Source organism: Pinus tabuliformis, chromosome J (genome assembly GCF_031772625.1).
Source record: "Pinus tabuliformis cultivar Carrire ecotype Pingquan chromosome J, CPIR1, whole genome shotgun sequence".
In the NCBI taxonomy this organism is placed as follows: domain Eukaryota; kingdom Viridiplantae; phylum Streptophyta; class Pinopsida; order Pinales; family Pinaceae; genus Pinus; species Pinus tabuliformis.
The window spans coordinates 498490424-498500598 of NC_142295.1; the positions used below are offsets into that span (position 1 = coordinate 498490424).

General features: G+C 29.7%; 1 protein-coding gene across 1 annotated transcript; it reads right to left on the minus strand.

Moving 5' to 3' along the window:
• Positions 1–5980: 5980 nt before the first annotated feature.
• On the minus strand, positions 5981–8477 carry LOC149227971 (dehydrogenase/reductase SDR family member FEY-like). The gene is made up of 8 exons (XM_089375610.1): positions 8125–8477; positions 7889–8012; positions 7690–7807; positions 7100–7239; positions 6890–6991; positions 6587–6679; positions 6426–6486; positions 5981–6333 (listed from the first exon to the last, which is right to left on the minus strand). The coding sequence occupies exons 1-8, from the start codon at positions 8289–8291 to the stop codon at positions 6026–6028; spliced, it is 1113 nt and encodes a 370-aa protein (XP_089231736.1). The 5' UTR covers positions 8292–8477; the 3' UTR covers positions 5981–6025.
• Positions 8478–10175: the final 1698 nt, after the last annotated feature.

A 10175-nucleotide genomic window follows, 5' to 3' on the forward strand; every position in this document is an offset into this window, starting at 1 on the left:
GTGATGCTCTTAGAAGGCCAAGGAACAACACACATAGTGTACCCAATGAATGTTCTATCATGTGATAGACAAATGTATAGAGAGCCACACTAGTATTGCCTTTTTACAAAATGAAAAAACCAAAATTTATAAATAAATTTGAAAACCTAAAAATATGGAAATGGAAATGAAGTACCTAACATTGTTTATATTACAAAAATGTGATCCCCATGAAAATCACAAACGGAATTCCATAGACTAAATTTGATTAATGGGAAGTTGTTTGAAAAAATTAGAAATAAATTGGAATCCATTGTGTATGAAGATTTTCAATGAAATCCAACAATTTGGAAGAAAAAGTTAATATAACACTCATAGAGATACAAAGAGCACTAACGTTTGAATGTGTTTGAAGCATTGGTGGACAATAAATATAAGAAATCGACTCGATAACTTTTTTTTATTCAACCCTATTGTAATGTGCCTTGTATCCTAGGTCATAAATAATTTTTAAAATACTAAACCCACCCTAGTGTGCTTGGTAGGGTTATCTGTTGATGCATTTATTGTTTTAATTAGCAACATGGGCTAGAAGAATTATGCACCCATGTGTAATAGTTTTAATAACCATTGCATAATGATGTTTCAAAATAAACTTTTTACAAAGTTCAATTTTTTTTATTTAACTGGTGTGTCTTGTATCAAGAGGAACTTAATGCAGTTGTGTGTAATAGTTTTAATAACAATTGCATAATGATGTTTCAAAATAAACTTTTTACAAAGTTCAATTTTTTTTATTTAACTTAAAGTGGTGTGTCTTGTATCAAGAGGAACTTAATGCAGTTGTGCTTATGGTTCACACTACTTTTTTATTTGTCTGGCTTTAGTGGGTCTTATATCACGATGGAAATTGTCTGGCTTTAGTGGGTCTTATATCACGATGGAAATATGTGTCGATAGTTTAGTAAAAATCATAGAACGGAATTTTTTTTAATGGATGTTTTTTCATGAAATATTGTTTTTTAAATTTTAAAGCAATGTGTATGGTTGTAAAATGTATTAATGTGATGTTACAAGATGCATTAATGTAGGAGGTTTATTTTACAATTTAGTACGAGGGAAATGTGTAAGTATGTCATGTTCTCAAAAAATAATATTTTTTTTAATGTCAATCAAAACAAAAAATAAAAATAAAATAAAATAAAATAAACCAAAAATTAAATAACCATATAAATAAATAATTAAAAATTACTGAGAGGCTCATCAAAAAAAAATAATAACAAAAATTAAATAACCATATAAACAATTAATTAAAAATGAGGCTCATTTTACAATCGAGTATGAGAGACATGTAAGTATGTCATTGTCCTCAAAAAATAATAAAAATGCTCATTCTACAATCTAGTATAAGGGTCGTGTAAGTATGTCATTATCCTCAATAATATCAACCAAAAAAAATAAAAATTAAATAACCATATAAATAAATAATTAAAAATAGAAGAGAGGTTCATTTTACAATCGAGTATGAGGGACATGTGTAAGTATGTCATATCCTCAAAAAATAATAATAAATAATTTTAACTAATGTCAACCAAAACAAAAATAAAAATTAAATAACCAATTAAAAATCAAGGAGAGGCTCATTCTACAATGTAGTATGAGAGACTTGTAAGTATGTCATTGTCCTCAAAAAATAATAAAATTAATTTTATCTAATGTCAACCAAAACAAAAATTAAATAACCATATAAATAAATAATTAAAAATAGAAGAGAGGCTCATTCTACAATCGAGTGTGAGGGACATGTGTAAGTATGTCACATCTTCAAAAAATAATAAAAATAATTTTAATTAATGTTAACCAGAAGAAAAACAAAAATTAAATAGCCATATAAATAAGTAATTAAAAATAGAAGAGAGGCTTATTCTACAATCCAATACGAGGGATGTGTGTAAGTATGTTACCTCCTCAAAAAACAATAAAAATATTTTTCACTAATTTCAACAAAAAAACAAAACAAAACAAAAATTAAATAACCATATAAATAAACAATTAAAAATCTATGAGAGGCTCATTTTACAATCTAGTACTTCACTTTAATTCTACTTGGTTCTTTGATATTTCACTTTCACTCTTCAAGTAATAAATAAAATATTTCCATGTTTACTTTAAATAATATAATTTTATATAACTTTCTATATATATATATATATATATATTATATATATATATATATATATATATATATATATATATATATCGAACTTAAATAAATTGTTTGAATATCCATATTAATTAATATATTTCAATATGAAGTCTCTCTCTATTATGTGTGTATTAATGTTTAACTTAGTAAAATATTTCAATATTCCAAAGAAAAAAGTAATTAAAGACAAAACAATGTAGTTACTTGTTAATAAGAGGGCAATGTGTAACTCATTTAATTTTTAATATAGAATATTAATAATGATAAAATATTCAAAAATATAATATAAACAATGAAAAATTACCATTCTAGATCTATCTTAATCACATATTTACTAAGCATTAAAAAAATTAAATCTATTAGCGTGTAAAAAATTTTCAAATTTAAAATTTGATTTCTTTTAGTTCTTGATAAATCTATAATTAAATTTATATATTTCTTTCAGTCATTGAAATATATAAGTGTTTCCATGTAAATGTTATCATAGATTATGGGTTTATTTGACTATTTCTAAATATATCAAATAGAAAACCTCTATTAAAACATTTATCATCTTACTTCCACTTAAAACATTTATCATCTTACTTCCACTTAAAAGTTAAAAAAAAACAAACAAACAAAAACATTTCTAAAAAATATATTTACTTATAATTTTTAAGACCCGTATTGTTTTATTTTATTTATTAGGTAAATTTTTTAACATCTATGGTTATACTTTTATATTAAAATGAGGAAGTGTTTGACTTATATTTTGCTCCCTTTGGTAATGTTAAAAATGGAATTGATTGACATGCACTATCTATAATGTTGGAAACTTTAAACTTAGAGGAAATTAAACACTATTGAAGTATGAGTATTTATATTATTTCTTATTTCTTATTTATTTATTTTTTCAATTAAAATATGAAAAAGTTTATCATGTCTATGGTTATTAGTTTAATATAATTTCAAAGTTTAATGTACATTTGTATTATTATGTGTAAATAAAACTTAGTTACCTGAAATAAGTTAGTGTTACTTATTAATAAGGTAGATTTCTATTTTTATGAAATGTTTCTAAATCTTGAGTTATTAACATGTTTTTTTATGTTTGAGAAAGGAAAAAATAAAAATAAAAATTTAACCAATTAAAAATAATTTATGGCCATAAAATTAAAAAAAAATGATTATAATTTAAATACTATTTATAAGGAAGTTAATGTTACTTATCACTCAGATTTTACTCTCTCTCAAACATAATAAAAAAAATTAAGATCATACTCTTAAATCAAACAATAATTTCAATTTAAATAATGTTTACAATAAAATTAATATTTCTCATTACTAAGAGACGAGATTACAATAATAAGATCATGTACTTTCTATTCATATTTAAATTTTAATTCATGATATATTTACCCAATACTATTTTAATTAGAATTTAATTATAACTATATTATATTACATTCTTTTATTTTTTTTAATCTATTTCTATTACAATTTGAAAGAGACTAATGATTAAGAGTGTGTGTTCCCTCTTAAGAGGTCACGAATTCAAAACCAGAAGGGTAGAGTATGTAAACCTTAGCAGTCAAATCCCTGCATGGAGGTGGGTTTCTTGTCCCAGGAACAAAGGGGTTTCATACATCAATTTGATGGGTTTCTTGTCCTACAAACAAAGGGGTCTCATACACCAATTTTATAAGTTTCTTGTCCCACCAACAAAAAATCTCATACACCAATTTAATGGGTTTCTTGTCCCACAAACAAAAAAGTCTCATACAACAATTTAGTTTCTGACTTGACCATAACCTTAAAATATAATCTTTGACTTGAATATAACCATAAAATTGGAATCTCCTCCCTATATAAATATAAATATAAAACTAAAAACTAAATTATTCTAAATAGATTAAAAAAACTAATTATTTATATATAATATTAATATTGGTTAGGTTAATTCCTCATTCTCTGTTGCATATAACCCAATATATTTAACATGATTATTATTTATATAATAATTTTTAAAACTACCTTCATTTTATCACCACAGCCTATGATATGGGCAACTACCAACCTTTTCGGGGGTCGCCTCTCTTCCATTTCCTCGTTCTCCGATCACTTAATCATGAAGAAATATCTATCTGTACTTCCCTGAGATCCATAAATATTAGAATTTAGCAGTTTGCTCTATTCTAAACGTTAAAATACAGAAGCATGCAAAAAGATAAAACTGTGATGATTCACTGTACTTCCCTCCAATGCGCCCTTGAGTCTGGTTAATTTATTTTAATATGTAACGTGATGAGTCTAGGTATTGGGAAATGGATCACATACAATATGAAATTACGTAGCAGTTCAATGAATCGTATTCATGATCAGACTGATACTACTGATATTGATATTGATATTGGTACCCTCTACAAAGGCGCAGCATGATTTGACAGGATCCTGAACACAATTATATATTACAAATTGTGACACCCTGTACATTACAGGATCCGTATTCCTGTGCATGAACATTACGTCAACACAGAGTACAGAGGGTTAGGCTTGTAATGGGAGTTGTCTTGACTTTTCATTGAATTTGATGAAGTAACAGTTTGAATTTTATTACAGAGGATTAGGATTGTAATGGGAGTTGTCACGATTTTTCATTGAATTTGTTGAAGAATTTTATGATGATTTGGGTTAGGTTATTGTAATCGGATGAAATGATATATTAATTTTTGGATATTAAGAGGATTGAAAATGAAAAATACATTTTTTTAGATTTTTTATTTATTAAGAAGATTGAAGATGAAAAATGCAGTTTTTATGGTTTTTCCTATAGTAAGAGAGTTGAAAATGGAGATAGCACTCTCCTAGATTGTTCATCTATTAAGGAGGTCCAAGATTAAAAGTGCACTCTCTTAGATCGTTCATCTGATGTTTTATATTTGTTTTAGTTTTCAAAATATTCATAACGCTATCAATTTTCTTGGTTTTTTAAGTAAAACTATGATATTGGAAACACTTCTCACTTCTTTTTTTTAAGCATAGAAATAAAATTTTAAAAAATTAGTTTACTAGTACAACCACGTTAAAAATATTAATGTGGTTGATATAGCATAAAGTTTCATAAATATAACCAGAAAACTATTACAATATGAAGAACGCTTTACTAATCCAATAGATGTTAGTAGATGTTAATCATTATTCAAAAGTAGAAATAAAATGTTACAGAATTCAAATTAATTTCTTATTTTCTTATCAATAAACTATATTGATTTTAAAAAATGTTACAATCAATATATAATTGTTTTAATGGGGAGTTGTTAATTGTGATTAAGGCACTCTCCAACCCAATATGGAAGAGATGTTGTAATAGCTTGTATTGTTATATAAATATTTTGACTAAATAAAATTATATAAAATAATAAAATTATTATTTATAATTATTAACTGTTACCAATTAACCTAATTTAAATTCATTAAAAAAAAAAAGCAGCAAAGCCAAAAGGATCATATTTTTGGAGATACAAATCTTAATTAACCTAGCTTAAATTCATTAAAAAGAAAAAAAAAAACAAAGAAAAAGCATCAAAGCCAAAAGGATCATATTTTTGGAGATACAAATCTTTTTATTAAAAAATAAAAAAGTGATATTTTCATAAATTTGAAATTAAAAAAAAATCTAAGTTAAAATTTGTGAAAATAATTAATAATAAATATTTGTAAAAATAATTGCCAAAAACATTTTTATACAATCCATTACAAAATGAAGTTTTCTACCGCGCGAATCCATTTACAATGATCAAATTTTGCACCATCTCATTATCAAAATCTAATTTTCATTAACAAACATGTTGAAAATGAACGTTATCTACACATAGAGTGCTCTCTTGAAAAATCTGAATCCAGTAGAGTAGTGGGCTGATTGCAAAAATCTGCAATGTCAATGGTGTCAGGGGAAACACCCAGAAGCCCTAGTGTTTTATCCCACACTTGGAGAGCAACGGTCCAGTCGTTTGCTCGCCTGCAAATTTTTGCTGGTTTGCAATCATATCTGTAATATGCAAACTTAGTACTGGTATCCCGATTGTCCTCTCCACCAATTCTATGATTCTCATTAGTATCGTTTCTGGGAACGTTTGCAGTTGTTGCGCAGAACAAAACACTTCGTGCTCCTGTTAATGGAAATCAAACCCATGAGATCACAAATTCTCAGGCTGGTGAAATATGGGAATTGTTAGACTATATATGTGGGGGAAAGAAGTACCTTCTGCAGGATCAAATCTCCAGAAGGATTTGTTGCTGTAATGAGTTGCTATAACTCCCAGCTGTATGATCCACAATACAATCATTCAATTTCTGAAACAAGACTTGATGTAGAAAGAAAACATAGAAATAAATTTCATATTGTAATGTTGTGGAACAAACCAGATTTGTACTAACAATTCCTGGATGAACAACTATCACATCTATTTCAGCATTGGCTGGAAGCTTGCTGGACAGTACTGAAAGGAACATCAACTGGTACATGAACAGGCAAATTAATAAGTAAACATTACAATCAAGAAAGTATATGTTTATGACCAAGGGTTATAACCAACTCATAGTGGCAGGTTAAGTCTATCAGTACTGTAAACCTTTAAAGAACCCAAAACGTTTACCCTGAGATTTGCCCTAGTAACCTACTTACATTGGAATGTAACAGGAGTACAAAGTCATAGTTTTACATACGTGAGCAAGCTTGCTTGCACCATAAGCAGCAATGCAGTTGAAACTATTTTTCTTCAACTTGAGATTGAGATCCTGAGGGTCTACTACTCCGCAATGGTGAGCCTGGACACATTAATAATAAAGATATGATGATCATTAAACCTTAGGAAACATTAAGCATGACTTCATGAAAATTACAGAGCAGGGTACCAAGGTTGATTAATGTCATACCACAGAGTTTACATTAACAATTCTTGAAGCACCTCCAGCTTTGAGAAGTAAAGGTAAGAGGAGGATTGTTAGGAGTGCAGGTCCCAGATGATTTACTTGCATGTGCTGTTCGTTGCCATCCCTAGAGAACTGTTGTGGCTCTGCAAGCATGATATATTAGTTTATCAAATCACAGTGTTGTATGGAAAATTTTAGAGGTTAAGTGCAGTCATTTGTGAATGTTTTGAAAAGTTTCTTAATCAGAATCAGAAACAGAAAAAATTCTTAACAGTACTAAAAATTTTATGAATTCTGAAATTATTTAGACTGTTATTTTTCAATCTCATGAATGCTCAAAAATGTTAGGATCGTTATCGTTAGTTTAAACTTGACTAAGTTATTAGCAATTTTCAAGATCTAAGTTTATGATAACCCATGATTTTTCTATAGTATTTTTGTGAAATAAAACAAAAAAAAAAAAAATGATAAATTAGTCAAAGTGACCAGTGAAATCCCAACAATAATATCTTTAAAAACCACCACTCCTCTTGATGTCTAGTGATCCTAACCAAAAGATATGTCTTCAACTAATGATTCACATATATGCATACCTCCCATTCTGTAAATTCCAGCATTGTTGATGAGAATGTGAAGGGGAGCTTGACGGGACACCAGATTGGCAGCAAAGGATCTTACTGATGACAATGACATGAGCTCCAGTTCCATGACCTGCTGAGCATGGACTTATATTAGACGAAGCCAAGTGATATACTAGAGCAAATCAAGATTATAGTTATAGCGAGCCCATACTTCTATGGACAGGGGATCCCTGTTGGCTTGCTTTTGTTGTCGCTGCCATTCCTGCGCAAGCTCTGAAGCAATTTTCGTGTTACGACAGGCCATGATAACATGGGCACCAGCCATAGCAAGCTCTCTGCAATTTCAAAAAAAAATACACCCCAAATAAGCCAAAGGTAGAGTCTTGCAAAAATGTGTGTAAGTAGTCTTACAGAAATGTGTAGAGTATATATAGGCAACAAATAGACCTTGCAGTATGTAGCCCGATTCCACTGGTGGCCCCTGTAACAACACAGGAGACATATTTAAGGTTTGGGAGGGGGATATTTGAAGGCAAATGGGAAGCAAAGAGCTTCTGACACAATGCATCCTTTGCCATTTCCCAAATACCATTCATCAACACCTTCCAATTCATCTTTTTACAGGCTTCTGATTCCAGATACCTATGACTGGAGCTGAATTTTCTCAAATACCTATGACTGGAGCTGGATTTTCTCAACGTCGATCGATACCCACAATGCTCTACGAAGAGGGGGCAACCCCAAATCCCATATTTATTGGAATTCCGAAAGATGTAAAGACAAAGGAGGTTGAGCAAACATGCCAGGCAGGCCACGATTATAAAACACACCTAACTAAGAATTTAGTATTTGGCATTGTCACCTGTGGTTCCCAACAGCAACTGGCAGAAGCTGGAGGAGTCAGAGTCAGGACAAGGGAGGAAGTTAATTTTGTATTTCTTGTAGTAAAAGAGTTTTGTTTTCAGTCATAAATTAATTTCAGGCGGAAGCAGAATTCTATCCAATCATGATTCAAAATCCATGTACGGTGAACAATGTTATTAGAGCCTGGCAAAAATTTTAACCACAGGACAGGAAAGTTTTATTATGATACATGTCTATACCTATGCTCCATCATCTTAATTTAGATTATAGTTCATGTTTATATTTATCCTCGTCATCTTTATCTAAATTGTAGGTTATTTTTGGGAATATCTCATAAATTTGATAAATAAGAATGAAGTTAATTGTTTGATTTAGCTATATCACTGAAATTTTTTTAACTTAGGAAACTGAAGGATCAACCCACAAATAGAAGAAGAATGATCAACACATAGAGAGATGCTATCACCAAGATTGTGGGAGGCTCAGACACCCTTGAGATAGTTTTTAATTCCCCCAAAGTGGCTTCCATCCTCAGCCCCTTCCAATGAGGTTAGAACCGAAGACCTGGCTAGGGCTAAACCTCACTCGGACCAGCTGATCTACACCTCATGGGTTAGTTCATCACCAAATATTACTAAATCTGCAATCTAGTTAAGTTCAACCCCAATGCCCTATACAAACTAAAACAAAGTCAATTGACTTCACTCCAGTCCATCACCAAAATATTGTCTATGTCTATCCTGGACCATCCTTACCTATATTGTAGTTTTCTGGAATATTCCAAAAATCTCATGAATAGAGGTGAAGTCAATTGTTTGACTTTGCTACCATCCATCACCAAAATATTACTAAATCTACAATAAGTGAAGTTTGGCCAATGCCCTATACCAAATAAAAAAAGTCATTAAAAGTTATACCAATTTTATCACGTCACTCAAATAAGCAATGTTATGAGAAGTTTTTTTTTTTGTAATGGTAGGAAAATCTATCATAACTCAATTCTCAAACCAGTAGTGGGGAAAACCATCACTGACTACTATCCACTAATGCAGGTTAACTCATCATTGTTATGCAATGAAAACCACTCCACTTGAATTACTCTTTGGTGGTCCTTAAAAGGATAGGCTGTCACTCCTACCCGATGTCCATGAATCTTAGGCCAATAACCTAACCTATTTCCTTTCCTCCAATAAAAACAAACTCTTAACCAAAAACAATTTTAGAATATATTCAGAACTAATATCATATCATTAGAAGTTACACTCAATTCTAAATAAACTCGAACAGAAATATTCAAATAAAATTCCCCAAACATAAATATTCAAATAAAATTCCAACTGTTATTAACCGATTAGACAGCTAATCAACATATATGATTCAGAATCAGCCTGTACATTGTAGACTACTCAACCCTCAATAGAAGTTATACACATTTTAAATAATTGAACTCAACCAGAAATATTCAAATAAAATTCCAACTGTTATTACCAGATTAGACACTTTTCGACACAAAGGTCAACACTTATGAATCAGCCCTTCCACTGTAGACTACTCAGCACTCAATAGGCACCTCGATCACAGCAACAAATTTTTTAAATCCTCCACATTTGTTTCTTTCTTCTTCTGTCCTGTCT